Source organism: Aquarana catesbeiana, linkage group LG02 (genome assembly GCF_042186555.1).
Source record: "Aquarana catesbeiana isolate 2022-GZ linkage group LG02, ASM4218655v1, whole genome shotgun sequence".
NCBI classification, from domain to species: domain Eukaryota; kingdom Metazoa; phylum Chordata; class Amphibia; order Anura; family Ranidae; genus Aquarana; species Aquarana catesbeiana.
The window spans coordinates 265216750-265231774 of NC_133325.1; the positions used below are offsets into that span (position 1 = coordinate 265216750).

Below are 15025 nucleotides of genomic sequence, written 5' to 3' on the forward strand. Positions count from 1 at the left end.
CCCACCGTGAAACATGGTGGTGGCAGCATCATGTTGTGGGGATGCTTTTCTTCAGCATGGACTGGAAAGCTGGTCAGAGTTGATGGGAAAAAGGATGGAGCCAAATACAGAGCAATCTTAGAAGAAAACCTGTTAGAGTCTGAAAAAGACTTAAGACTGGGGGGAGGTTCACCTTCCAGCAGGACAACGACCCTAAACATGTAGCCAGAGCTACAATGGAATTGTTTAGTTTAAGGCATATTCATGTGTTAGAATGTCCCAGTCAAAGTCCAGACCTAAATCCAATTTAGAATCTGTGACTTGAAAATTGCTTTTCACAGACGCTCTCCATCCGATCTGACAGAGCTTATGCTATTTTGCGAAAAAGAATGGGCAAAAATATCGCTCTAGATTTGCAAAGCTGGTAGAGACATCCCCAAAAAGACTTGCAGCTGTAATTGCAGCGAAAGGTGGTTCTACAAAGTGTTGAATCAGGGACGCTAAATACAAATGCACACCACATATTTTTTTGTAAAAAAATGTGAAAACCATTTATCATTTTTCTTCCACTTCACAATTATGTGCCCCTTTGTGTTGGTCTATCACATAAAATCCCAATAAAATACATTTACCTTTTGGTTGTAACATGAAAAAATTTGGTAAATTTCAAGGGCTACGAATACTTTTTCAAAGCACTGTAGATGCTTGACTTCAACATTGATTAAAGACCCCCAAAACTATATATTTTTTTCGAGAGCACAGGACCTAGAGCATAAAAATATGGTAGCCTCAAATTTTTATGTCACGCAGTATTTGTGCAAATGTTTATAACATCTATTATTTAAGTAAAAAAATACACCTTTTTAATGAAAACACAATAATATGTAACATTTCCATTAATTTTAAAAGAAGAGTTTTTATCAATTTTAAGTCTAGTTTTAAAATTGCATGCACTTGCAAAATTGCAAAATATAAGATACCCAAAACTGGAAAAAGGCAGAATATTAAAAACCTTACCGCTCATTAGTTTAAAGCTAAACTTATTCTTTTATATATTTTTTTTGTTTACTTAACTTTATTACTATGACAGAAAAGCTGACAAACCCCCACGTTTCAGCGAAGAGGCAGTGACAGGTACTTTTTATAGATTCATCAGGTGTCTATTAGAGCTTCCAGCTCATGAAGACTGAGGGCACAGAATTCCTGAGCTGCAGCTGGCTGATGCAGCCAGGATACTGATCAGTGGCGGCCCATCAATAGGGGGCGCATAGTCACAAAAAAAAAAGTCCTTTAAGTGCACTATGTTCGGGTGCTGGACACAGTGCACTATGGGAAGCGTGACGTCTATGCAATCACGTGATTACAGACAAGACGGCGCTTCAATTGCCTGGTTTTAACCTGCATTGTGGCGCGATGCAGTGCGCCTGAATACTTCCTCCCATACGGTTATTACGCTTGCCTTGTTTTTGATTGGCTGGGCTTTCCCTCAGAGCATTGGCGTCACTTCCGGTTTCCCTGCTCAGAGTGCACTGAGACGGAGTGCGATCAGCATCAGCGTGGTGAAGCTGGACCTAACACAGGCGGACATGTGAGCTGGAGCAAGCAGGGGGAGAGGAATACACAGCAGCTCCTGTTACACTTTGAGCTAAGGATTGGATGGTAAATACACTGATGTTGGAGGGAGTGCACAGACAGTATTTCATGTGATGGAACAGCAAGCTGGAAGTAAAAGTAAAAGTCCCAGTCAGTAAAGCTCTCTGCACTGCTCTCTGTATTATGATCGCTCTGACTTGCTGACATCAGTGGAGGAGCTGTGAGTGTTAACCATTTCTTATCTGCTGCAAGGAAATGCTACACTGCTGCTTTCCTCTATCCTTGCATTAAATCTTATATAAAGTGAAATTCTATCCTCTGCTCACTGTCTCCATGATTTACTTACACTGGGCATAAAAAGCTGACTTGCTATATTTTTGCTGACAGAGGTGTAACTGACACCCATTCTGTTTGCAATGAGGTGTCAGTTTAATCCTCAAGATTCAAACTAAAACTTCACTTGCAACTTGCTAAGAATAAAATAAGTAATCAAGAGCATTAGTTACCGCTTACCTGGCCGGATGTCTTGGTCACTCACTGGATGAGGATAGCAATGACGCCAGCCGTCAGGTGTATTATAAGAAAATCACAATGATGAGGATGATCATCATCCTCATCTTTGTATAATACACCCGTCATCGCTATCCTCACCATTGTACAATACACCTGGCGTCATCGCTATCCTCATCATTGTATAATAGACCCAATCTGATGATGGGTCTATTATACAATGATGAGGATGATGTTGACAGGTGTTTTATACAATGATGGGGATGATGATGAAGAAGGGTGTAATATACAATGATGAGGATAGTGGTGACAGGTGTATTATACAATGATGAGTATAGCGATGATGGGTATATTATAGAATGACGAGTATTATACAATGAAGAGGATATCGATGACGGGTGTATTATACAATAATGATGATGATGATGGGTGTATTATACAGTGATGAGGATGATGATGATGGGCAATGAGGACCTGATCTGTGAGGCTGAGCTGTATACCCTGATCTGTGAGGCTGAGCTGTATACTCCTGACACTATAGGCAGAAGCAAGTGGAATACAGGGGACAGAGTGGGTGGATTCTATAAGGGGTGGGGCTTACAAGAAGTGAGAGTGGTCAAAAAGGAAGGGCGGGGTCTGGCTCCCCCCAACATAAAACTTCACCAGCCGACACCAGTACTGATACTGCATATGTAGAAATGCTAAGAGCTGAACATTTCTGGGTTTTACCAATCTGCTGTTGCTCTTCATTTTAAGCCCTGATCCAGTGGTTCAGGGCTCTTAGAGGACACAGGTGGTGGGTCAGAAGCGTAGATTGCCACTTGCCAGCATGTTGAAAATATTAGGAGGCTTTACACTGCAGGCAAGTTGGCTATCAAATTTTAAAACAAGCTAATGTCTGCTGTTGTGGCCTGCTTTCAGCCACAGACAGTCCCACTTTAACAACTATGGTGGTGACAGTAAAAGGGGTAAAACATAAATACAGAGTTTCTAAAAAGTCTGAGGTAACAATAAATTGCCTGAAAATAGATTTTCTGCAGGTTCGGGAAAAATAACATGAAGGAGCACTCAAAAAAACAAAAGCTACTTTGGTACTGATAAATCCATACCTCAATTAAAGTAAAAAATCCTAGGACAGAGTAGGCCTTCCAATGGCAACGTATAATTGCTTTGGTTAAGTGCGGGGCTCGGCCTTCGTTCTGTGCTTTTTGTAATTCTTCATCCCAGAACCTATAAAAGAATGACATAGTATGAAATGTACAGTTTCCTGCAACCAAGTACTTAATGCTACGTAGGCATAGTCCCATTGGAGACAGGGTGTGTATTTATTATCTATATAGTCTAAAGACAGAAGGGAAGCAAAAAGAAAACAATCCCATAAGGGATCTCTCGCTTTACTATAGCAGTACTTGTTTTTTTTTCTCCTCCCGGACAGCAATGCTTCACTCTGAGACTGAGCTGGAGAGAAGCGCTTGTACCTTTCCTTCATATGTAAATGTTTTTTTTTTTGCATTTTAATAGAGTTATATACGACGGTGAGCACTATGGTTTGTCTTCTTTGCCTCTGAGTTTGAAAACCACCTCATGCAAATGAAAAGGCTGGGCTTTGTGGTTCCTCAAAACAACGTTTTTTGGGCTACACATGCAAGCAGAATTTAATGGAATATGATTAATCCGTGAGTCCTGGTGTTTGACATACAGTTGTGCTCATAAGTTTACATACCCTGGCAGAATTTATGATGTCTTGGCCATTTTTCAGAGAATATGAATGATAACACAAAAACTTTTCTTTCACTCATGGTTAGTGTTTGGCTGAAGCCATTATTATCAATCAACTGTGTTTACTCTTTTTAAATCATAATGGCAACAGAAACTACCCAGATGATGAACAAAAGTTTACATACCCCAGTCCTTAATACCATGCATTGCCCCATTTAACATCAATGACAGCTTGAAGTCTCTTGTGGCATTTGTGGATGAGGCTCTTTATCTTCTCAGGTGGTAAAGCTGCCCATTCCTCTTGGCAAAAAGCCTCCAGTTCCTGTAAATTCTTAGGCTGTCTTGCATGAACTGCACGTTTGAGATCTCCCCAGAATGGCTCAATGATATTGAGGTCAGGAGACTGAGATGGCCACTCCAGAACCTTCACTTTATTATGCTGTAGCCAATGACAGGTCAACTTGGCCTTGTGTTTTGGATCATTGTCATATTGGAATGTCCAAGTATGTCCCATGCGCAGCTTCCTGGCTGACGAATGCAAATGTTCCTCCAGTATTTTTTGATAACATACTGCATTCATCTTGCCATCAATTTTGACCAAATTTCCTGTGCCTTTGTAGCTCACACATCCCCAAAACATCAGCGATCCACCTCTGTGTTTCACAGTAGAAATGGTGTACCTTTCATCATAGGCCTTGTTGACTTCTCTCCAAATTAAGTGTTTATGTTTGTGGCATTTGCGTAGTAATGGCTTTCTTCTGGCGACTCGACCATGCAACCCATCTTTCTTCAAGTGCCTCCTTATTGTACATCTTGAAACAGCCACACCACATGTTTTCAGAGAGTCCTGTATTTCAAATGAAGTCATTTGTGGGTTTTTCTTTGCATCCCGAAACAAATTTCCTGGCAGTTGTGGGTGAAAACTTAGTTGGTCTACCTGACCGTGGTTTGGTTTCAACAGAACCTCTCATTTTTCACTTCTTGATTAGAGTTTGAACACTGCTGATTGGCATTCTCCATTCCTTGGACATCTTTTTATATCCCTTTCCTGTTTTATACAGTTTAACTACCTTTTCCCACAGATCCTTTGACAATTCTTTTGCTTGCCCCATGAATCAGAATCCAGAAACGTCAGTGCATCACTGGGTCTGTCAGGAGCCCAGAAACTCACTGACCTTTTATACACATACACACACACACTACTTGCAACCAAACAGATCACAGGTGGGGATGGTTACCTTTAATAGCCATTCAAACCCCTTTGTGTCAACTTGTGTGCATGTTATCAGGCCAAAATCACCAGGGTATGTAAACTTTTGATCAGGGTCATTTGGGTAGTTTCTGTTGTGATTATTATTCAAAGAGTAAACACAGTTGTTTGATAATAAATGGCTTCAGCCAAACACTAACCATGAGTGAAAGAAATGTTTTTGTGTTATCATTCATATTCTCTGAAGAATGGCCAAGAAATAATAAAATTTGCCAGGGTATGTAAACTTATGAGCACAACTGTATAAGCCAATTTGACCCTTGTAGTGAGGGTCAACGGTGGAGATAAGAATTTGCCCTTTGGGAGACAGTGGAGCTTTTTTCTTTTGCAGCACATGTGATCACAGCAAAAGGAGTGGATTTGGCAAATGTTGGGACTGTTCACAATATTTTGGGACTTTTTGTCCATTATATACAAATCAGTTCAATATGGTTTTTTTTCAATGTGTATACACATAATTTTGGACTATAAACAGCATATTTTATTAATATATGACAATTATATCTTCACGCATTTGAGTGTAAGTCAGTAGTGCAGCATGTTAGGGGTTTTACTTGTTAGGAACCACACCAAAAGATGCAATAATCAGGATAAAACAGGTAAAACAGCAAAGTTTTTTTCAAGTGATAAGTCTGAACTGTGTCTTTCTCAGCAGGTGCAGGTTCATAAAATGTCACAAAGACAAACAGGGAGAAAATGCATGTGCCACTGGTTTTAAATTTGTGATTTTTTTCTTTCTTTTAAATATTTTTCATGAATGGGATGCAGAGTTTACTTTATTGCAGCTGCCATGAAGTACATTTAATATTATACAGCAGAGGAGTGGTGTAAGCAACAATCTAATGCCGTGTACACACAGTCGGACTTTTCGGCTACAAAAGTCCGGCGGACAATCTGATCGTGTCTGGGCTTCCCCGGACTTTCAGCGGACTTTTCCAGCCACAAATCTGACGGACTTTAGATTTGGAACATGCTTCAAATCTTTACGTTGTAACTCCGCTGGACCCCGAAATCCGGTCGTCTGTATGCTAGTTTGGCGGACAAAAAAACGACGCATGCTCAGAAGCAAAAACTAAACGGAAGCACTCGGTCTAGTAAAACTAGTGTTCGTATTGTAGGTAGCACATTCCTCACGCTGCAAATTCTGTGATTGTTGAATGCAGCGCATGTAATGTCTTCTTTAAAATAATGCTATAATAACGAAGATGTTTTGCTGTTCCTATTCACACAGAGTTCTCCCAAACTGATTTCTGGATTCTTTTTCTCTTTGATCTCATGAATGATATAGTATTTTTTTGAAAAGCCATATCTCCATACTAATACTAATTTTTACACTTTTTATTTTTGGGGGAGTCATCTTTTATTGTAGATTTTATCCTGGTTTTTTTTTATGATTATTGTCGAAATTATTTTATCTTTATCTCAATTTTTTTTTGTGTGTGTGTTTGTAAAGTTACCACAAAGAACCATTTTTATTTTGGATTTCTGTAGTTCTTAAATTGAACACAAATACATTTTTCTTTTATTTATTTTTTTTTCTAATTTTGTTTGGTTTAAGTTACCACAAAGAACCATTTATTTTTGTATTTTGATTTTTTCGTTGTATATAAAGTTAACACAAAAGAACCTTTTTTGGTTATGTATATTTTTTTTTTTTTTTTTTTTTTTAAGTTACCACTAGAACATTATATTTTTTTGGGGTGTTTTTGCAACCTCAAGGAGATTGTTGTCCCTTGTTAATTTGACATTGTCTCTAAATCAATGATGTTAATTAAAACACATAAAGTCTTTTCATAAACTAAAATATCCATTTATTTATTGTAAAAATAAAATAAAGAGGAAGTTAACGCTGGCAAAAGTCTGTGGACAAGAAAATTGGGATCTTGAGGAGTCCATATAAGAGGGAGCACAATCTGGTCCAGGAATCCCAGAGATCAGCAGCAGCAGCAGCAGATGATATAGATGTCCCCAGACTGTGGTACTACAACAGCCTGTGTCTTCTGTCAGACCAGACTGAACCCAGGTCATCACTTTCTTCTCTTCCCTGCAGCCTTCCCTCCACGCTGTCCTGCACCCTTCCCTGCAGCCTTCCTTGGAGGCTGTGGCTCTGGTGGTTGAGTTGTGGCAGGACGGGGGGGGGGGGAGGCTGAGGAGGCTGCTTCATTTATTTGTGTGTTGGCAGTTAGCTCGCCGTTCAGCCCCTTGTGTATCATTTCAGCAAACAGTTTTTCACAAATGAGGCATTGGCCCCACTCCATTTGAAGCAGCCTGCTGGCTAAATAGCACCCATAGGCCTCTTCAGCTTCGGGGGGGCTCTTCAAAAAATTGGTGGCCTCTCGCATGAGGGGCAGGGATGGCTCCTGTGTCACCGTCCCCTTCCTGGCCCTCTTTGTAGGAAGGCGGAGGGGAGCCACTTGGGATTGGGTCAGGCTCCTACTGGGCCCAGCCACCTCCTGCCTGACACTGGGTCCGGCCTCCTCCAGGATGACACAGGGTCCTGCCTCCTCCTGGATGACACTGGGTCCTCCCTCCTCCTGGATGACACTGGGTCCGGCCTCCTCCTGGCTGTCCCTGGGCCCAGCCTACTCCTGCCTGCAACTTTCCCCACTTTCCTCCTGGCTGACCTCATCCTGTGTATAAAAAAGGGACAGTTTTAGTTGTTTGTTTTTGGTTCATCAATGACACACAATTTGCTTCTCATGACTTGCAAATTCAATTTTAATACATCTATTAATAAAAGAGTCTAGAAATCAGACACCATCATTTTTTAAAGCAGGTGACAAACATATTTGGCCACTACTGTCAATTGATATGTATACATCATTTTTAGGATAAAATTCTTTTAATCAATTATAACATCTAGTTAACATCATTAATATTTGGACAGTAAATATTTGTGAAATTAATTTACCTGACTCCAGATGGTCACATCCGGTTCTTCCAGGATGGAAGACCCAGCTTGGTCCTCATCAGCCTCTGCTCTGGGTGGAGGGAAGGGTGCATGGAAGAGTGCATGGAAGGGTGGAGGGAAGGGTGGAGGGAAGGGATGAAAGTGATGCCCTGGCTTCAGTCTGGTCATCAAGAAGACGTAGTTTATTGTAGTACTACAGCCTGGGTACATATACATCATCTGCTGATGCTCCTGATCTCAGGGAATTCTGGATCTTGTTATGCTCCCTCTTATACATGTTCCTCAAGATCCCAATTTTCGATAACAACATCTCCATCGTTGCTTCTGGGATGTACGTCTGGACAAATGTCAGAAGTCTCTCCAGCGTTGACTTCCTTACATGCTTAAGATAATATTGAGGGTGTTTGACCTCCCACAGATTTCTCATCTCTCTGTATTGATCGATAAAAGCCGACAGAAATTCAGGCTCCTTAAATTATGCATTCATAATTTCTGTTTAAGATAAAGACACAAGACAAAAAAACACTTATGTTTCTGCTAAACCTTCATCATCTTATCCCAACATAGGCCTCATCAATCTGTCAAGCCATATAGGCTGCTTGCTACGAAGTTTTTACCAAATTTAAACATTTAAAATTACCTTCGTTTTCTAGCGTCCCAGTCCACTATCATCTACGCACAGAACGTACGTACGACACAATACGTAAGAACGTTTTATACACTGCGCATGCGTAAAACTCCGCCTGCTTTGCCCGCCCCTGACGTTCTTTTTCTTTACGCATATTCTCAGCCCCTTGTCTTTACGCACAGAACGTACGTACGACACATGCGTAATACCTCTCTTTATACGCTGCGCATGTGTGAAACTCCGCCTGCGTCGCCCGCCCCTGACGTTCTAGTTTAACGAATATTCTCCGCCCATTGCTTCTACGTTGCGTAGTGGGATGAACAATGGCGGAGACACATCAGGTGTGTACTACCTCAGGCAGCGACAAAAGCCCGGAGGCCGGGAACGTCCAGATCTGGGAAGCAGAGATTTAAGGCCTCTAATATGTCCTTTAAAGAGATGGTGGAAATGGTGGCAATTCTGAGAAAAAATGACCATGATGGGAAGTATGGACCGTACGCCTGGCCTAATTTTAGAAAAGCCAAAATAATGGCGAAGGTGGTGAAGACATTACATCTTTCTTTTGGGGTACAGCGCTCCAAAGATCAGATTAGGAAAAGATGGTCCGACCTCAAACTCCGCGAACCGGATCAGTACAGACGATTCCGTAAAGTAAGTACTTGTCGTGTGTTCATATTCTGTTTATTACCTTGTATACTGCTCCATGTGCTTTTCTTTAATGTACAAGTTTATATCGTTTGAAATGATCTTTAATAAACCTTGTTACATATATACAGACCTATATCTAGATATGTCTTGAGAAATTGGAAAAATGTATTAAACTAGGAACTCTACACAAAAACAGACAATTTGTACACCACTTCACTACAATGTTTTAAGCTTACTATGTACTAAAATATCTGTGTGCTAAGTATATTTTTTTTTTCATTCACATAGGGGAGAAAAGACAAGATGAACCCAGCCCCCCCCCCCAACCGCAACACCATAATTGGGAAATCAGCCTAAGCCCCACTGAGGATGTGGAGGAAGGAGAGGTGGCCGACATGGGCACCCCACCAGGTGAGTGTCTGACACACTAGCTTACAGTAATCTATGTATGGCTGCATATTTTGTAAATAACATTTTCTACTCTATTTTAGGTGATCTGGTTGTGCTTGAATCAAGCAACAGCGCCACCCCCGAGGATGTTTCGGAAGTATGCGACATGAGCACCCCACCAGGTCAGTTTCTGAGCCACCAGCTTATGGTAAGGTAATCTATGTATGGCTGCATATTTCTAAACACATCTTTTTTTCATTCAATTTTAGGTCGAGGAGAACATTTTAGCACAGACAGTGCACAATGACTAATTGGTCAGATAATGGCCTGGAATGGGGAGATTGATGTAATGCGGAATCGGCTGGATCGTATGCAGCAGGAAATGAAGAACATGATCGATGTTTTGGGGAGAATCTAAATGCCCTTTTTCAACCAAAAAAACATCGATCATGTTCTTCATTTCCTTGTTTGCTGACCCCATTCTGGGCCTTCTCTTTTCTGTTCTAAAAATTCTATGCCTGTTTTCCCAAAACTAAAAATACAAATACAAAAAAAAAAAATAGAGGCCTGTTTTAAAAAAAAACAAAAAAAAAAATTAAAAAATAGAGGCCTGTTTTAAAAAAAACAAAAACATAAATAAAAAATAGAGGCCTGTTTTAAAAAAAACAAAAAAAGGGGGGGGGCTGTTTGTTAAAACAAAAAGAAAATAAAATATTGTACAAAAAAAAACCTAATTCTATTGGTAAACATTTCTAAATATATATATTATAAAATTTTAAAAAACACATAAGTGAATGTACACCGAATATTAAAAAATCTGTGTAGTAATTAACAAAATTTGTGGTTTCTTCTTTCAATGCTCAGTATCAGTTTGTTTAAACTTAAAATAGTTGCTTACAGTGACAATGGTGCTTATTTAATAAATGAAAATACACTTGGCACTACAAGTGCTCTACAATAACCTAGGAGAAAGGCAAAAAGAAAGGCAAGCAATAAATATAATTCAAGATTTGATCTAGATTTTTTATTTTGACAAATTAAATATTCTGGGTCATTGCAATGGCCCCCCTACCCATAAAATAATCTACATATTGATCACGAACTTGACGGGCACTTTGGGGGGCCAAGCCAGTACGGACAGTATCCAGGCCCGTCAGATTGTCACTAATAATAAGTCCGGCCTCAGGCCCAACTGGCAAAATATAATTTGGTGAATGTTTGTTCAAAAAGTTGTGCAGGATGCAGCATGCTAAAATGATGTAATTAAGTTTGTATTCCGCAAGTTTTATCGATGTCTGAAACAGGCGGAACCGGCTGGCCAGAATCCCAAAAGCATTCTCAACAACTCTTCTTGCTCTGGCCAGCTGGAAATTAAAAACCCTCCTCTCTGGGGTGAGGGTCCTTGGGGGAATGGCCTCATGAGGTGCTTGCTCAGAGCGAAGGCTTCATCTGCTATGAAGACAAAGGGGAGTCCTTCCACGTTATCCGCATCAGGTGGCAATCCCAGGCCACCACTCTGGAGACGCTGGTAGAACTCCGTCTGGGCAAATACTCCTCCATCCGACATCCGGCCATTCTTCCCCACGTCCGCATACAGAAAGTCATATTGTGCCGACACCACCGCCATTAGGACAATACTATGGAACCCCTTATAATTAAAATAGTATGACCCCGAATGGGGTGGTGGCACAATGTGGACATGTTTCCCATATATAGCCCCTCCACAGTTGGGAAAGTCCCAACGGGTGGCAAAATGGGATGCCACAGTCTGCCATTCCTGTGGCATTGAAGGAAACTGGGGAATCAAACAAGAAACCAAAAATCAGTAATTTTGAAAAGAACATTGCAAGAACATTACACTTATTAAAACAATATTGCCCAGCATCAGTATAACATTAAAAAATTGAAATCTTCTAGAATAAATAATATGGAAAGGCACACTTATCAGATTGCTCACCCCCTCTGATGGCACATTGTTACATTTTAGGGGGTGGTGAAATTAGAAATTAAGTTTAAGGACACGCAGGGTTTGATTGACTAAAGGCTACAAAGACTGTGCAGTTTGAAAAGTGCAGTTGTTGCACTCTGCAAGTGCAGTTGCTCCACAGCTTAGTAAATGAGGTAAGGTAAAAAGGCTTCATGTTGCAAGGAGTACCCAATCACATGCAAGGGCAATTAATCTCAAAACTTTGTGGCTTGCACATGATTGGATGATGGAAATCAGCAGAGCTTCTGCTCATTTACTAAAGCCCTGGAGCAAATGCACTTGCAGAGTGCAAATGCATTTTGCAAAGTGCAACATATATTTGCTTTTTTTAAATCAACACCTCAGAACATTATACCAAATTATTAGGGGGGGGAGGATTGGAAATTGAGTTAATGACACACACACAATTTGGATGGAGTTTAGGGGGGGAGGGGATTGGAAATTGAGTTAATGACACACACACTATTTGGATGGAGTTTAGGGGGGGGGGGATTGGAAATTGAGTTAATGACATACACACTATTTGGATGGAGTTTAGGGGGAGAGGGGATTGGAAATTGAGTTAATGACACACACACTATTTGGATGGAGTTTAGGGGGGGTTGGTTGGAAATTGAGTTAATGACACACACACTATTTGGATGGAGTTTGGGGGGGTGGGATTGGAAATTGAGTTAATGACACACACACACTATTTGGATGGAGTTTAGGGGGGGAGGGAATTGGAAATTGAGTTAATGACACACACACTATTTGGATTGGGTTTAGGGGAAAAAAACTACAATGCAGCTGACAAAATACATTCAAAGTGAGTAGACTAGATGGATATGTGCCCAGCATTGCATGCTGGGGAGGTTAGTGAAGGCAAATATACATGCAGGACAAAAAAAAAACATGAAAAATTACAGCATGCATGAGGACAAAAAGGGGACATTCACACTATATTGCAATGATGGTAAGTAGTGTTTGAGTTAAGAAATACATTACATTATCAAACATTAAATAAAATAACATGTGATGCTAATAAAGGATAAAATTCTTACCTTAATATACTCCTTCCGCAGGACCTGAATGATGGCAGAACAGGTCTCTGGGATAATTATCCCCAGAGCCTGGGGGGAGATGCCTGTCGAGAACTTAAAGTGGTGTTCCGGCCGAAATTATACTTTTTAAATAAAAATACCCCTATAATACACAAGCTTAATGTATTCTAGTAAAGTTAGTCTGTAAACTAAGGTCTGTTTTGTTAGTTTATAGCAGTAGTTTGTTATTTTATAAACTTACAGCAGGCCGTGGCCATCTTAAGTGTGGGCATCTGAAGCCAGACTGTATTTCTTCCTGGATCTCATCCTTGCAGATCTCGCACATGCTCAGTGCAGCACAAGCAGTGTAATAGGTTTCTGGTCAGGTTTCCATAGCAACGGCAGTGTCAGAGGCAGCTGCTGTCCCTTCCCAGAAGGCATTGCAAACAGGAAATGATGCGATGGGCCACGGCCAGGGAGGAGGAAGTGAAAAATGAATACAGCAGATATACAGTAGGTGCTGAGAAAAATAATAAAAAAAATATCCAATTTGTTTACAGTGCACAGTTTAGTGAGGGATGCTGAAGAGTTGTAAAAGTGGGTGGAACTCCACTTTAAGGTCCTGCAGGCTTCTCCCTGTCGCCAAGTACCGCAACATGGCGACTAGCCTCTGCTCCGGAGTGATGGCTTGCCTCATGCAGGTATCCTGTCTGCTGATATAAGGGGTGAGCAGAGCCACCAAACGGTCAAAAACGGGGTCTGTCATCTGGAGAAAGTTCCTGAAATCCTCAGGATTATTCTCACGGATCTCACAGAGCAATGGCATGTGACAGAATTGGTCACGCTGGAGCAACCAATTCTTCGTCCATGAACTCCTCCTCGCCCTGTTCATGGACTGGTCTTGGGCTGAAGAATGAACTACAGCACCAAGCACATACAATGCACGAGCTCTACGATGAGTACATACACATAACATGGCTTCAAAACGGTCGGCTGGTCAGAACGCACTTAACAGAACGCACTGAAGAACAGCAAGGCCTGTGAAGAGCGACCTGAAAATCAGCAACGATCGAACAATAAAACAAAGATTGCTCAATGCCAACTGACCAAACGCACTGAAAAGCAGATACAAACCTCACAAGCACAGACTGAACAACAGTTAAAACGAACTGAAAAATACGAGTCTCACAAGCGCGAATCGTCTCTCACCAAACTTCTACTAACACAAGATAAACATGAGATTAGCAGAAGGAGCCCAAAGGGTGTCGTACGGGCTACCGAACTTCCGTTTTATAGTCTCGTCCGACTTGGTGTACGTCACCGCGTACTAGGCTGTCGGACTTTTGTGTGATCGTATATAGGCAAGTCCGTTTGTTAGAAAGTCCGCCAAAAGTCCGTCGAAAGTCTGTCGGACGGGCTTTCTGACTTTTGTAGCCGAAAAGTCCGACCGTGTGTACGCGGCATAAGAAAATTGGGAAGACAACCAGATAAAGTAAATCTTTCCTGCAAGTCACGTGGGCCTGCCATTGTTGACCCGCTTTTAATGATGGCTAACTCTCTGGCTAGTATCCTAGCCTATTGCGTTCAATAAGGTTTGATGAACTAGTTCTCTGGCTAGTACCCGGGCCTACTGAGTTCAATAATGTTTGATAATTATGCTCTCTCTCTGGACAGTACCTGGGCCTACTGAGTTCAATAATGTTTGATGATAATGGTCTCTCTCTGGCTAGTCCCCAGGCCTACTGAGTTTAATAATGTTTGATAATAATGCTCTCTCTCTGGATAGTACCCGGGCCTACTGAGTTCAATAATGTTTGATGATGATGCTAGTGAGCTTTCTGGATAGTACTTGGGCCTACTGAGTTCAATAATGTTTGATGATGATGATAGTTCTCTGGCTAGTACACTGACCAACTGAGTTCAATAATGTTTAATGATGATGCTATTACCCTGACCTATTTGGTTAAGTAATGTTTCATGATGATGCTAGTTCTCTAGCTAGTACCATGACCTATTCAGTTCAGTAATGTTTGATGATGATGCTATTTCTCTGGCTAGTACCCTGACCTACGATGTTCAATAATGTCTAATGATGCTAGTTCTCTAGCTAGTATACAGACCTACTCAAGTAGGTCTACTCGAGTTCAGTCATTTTTGATTTAACTCATTTTTGATTCACTGACCTGAGACAGGCATCTGTATCTGTAAAGTTAGAATAACATCAGACATCTTTAGTTGCATATTTGTTCCAGGTACAGTAAATTACACAAAGCAAGAGGATATCCATGACAGCCAGGAAGCTAGCATTTGCAAAATGAGAAGTGTCAATGGCAGCTTCCCTGCTGTTCTCAGGAAAGGAGTCCTTTAA

At 41.0% G+C, this 15025-nt stretch overlaps 1 protein-coding gene across 2 annotated transcripts in view; it reads right to left on the minus strand.

The window, feature by feature from the left end:
- ABCC4 (ATP binding cassette subfamily C member 4 (PEL blood group)) overlaps nucleotides 1-15025 on the minus strand; it is a 627509-nt gene that overhangs the window by 481703 nt on the left and 130781 nt on the right. For both annotated transcript variants that reach the window (XM_073614376.1, XM_073614377.1), the window contains exon 3: nucleotides 3192-3312. In XM_073614376.1, the coding sequence (XP_073470477.1) occupies nucleotides 3192-3312 (121 nt within the window). The remainder of the gene's footprint in view (nucleotides 1-3191; nucleotides 3313-15025) is intronic.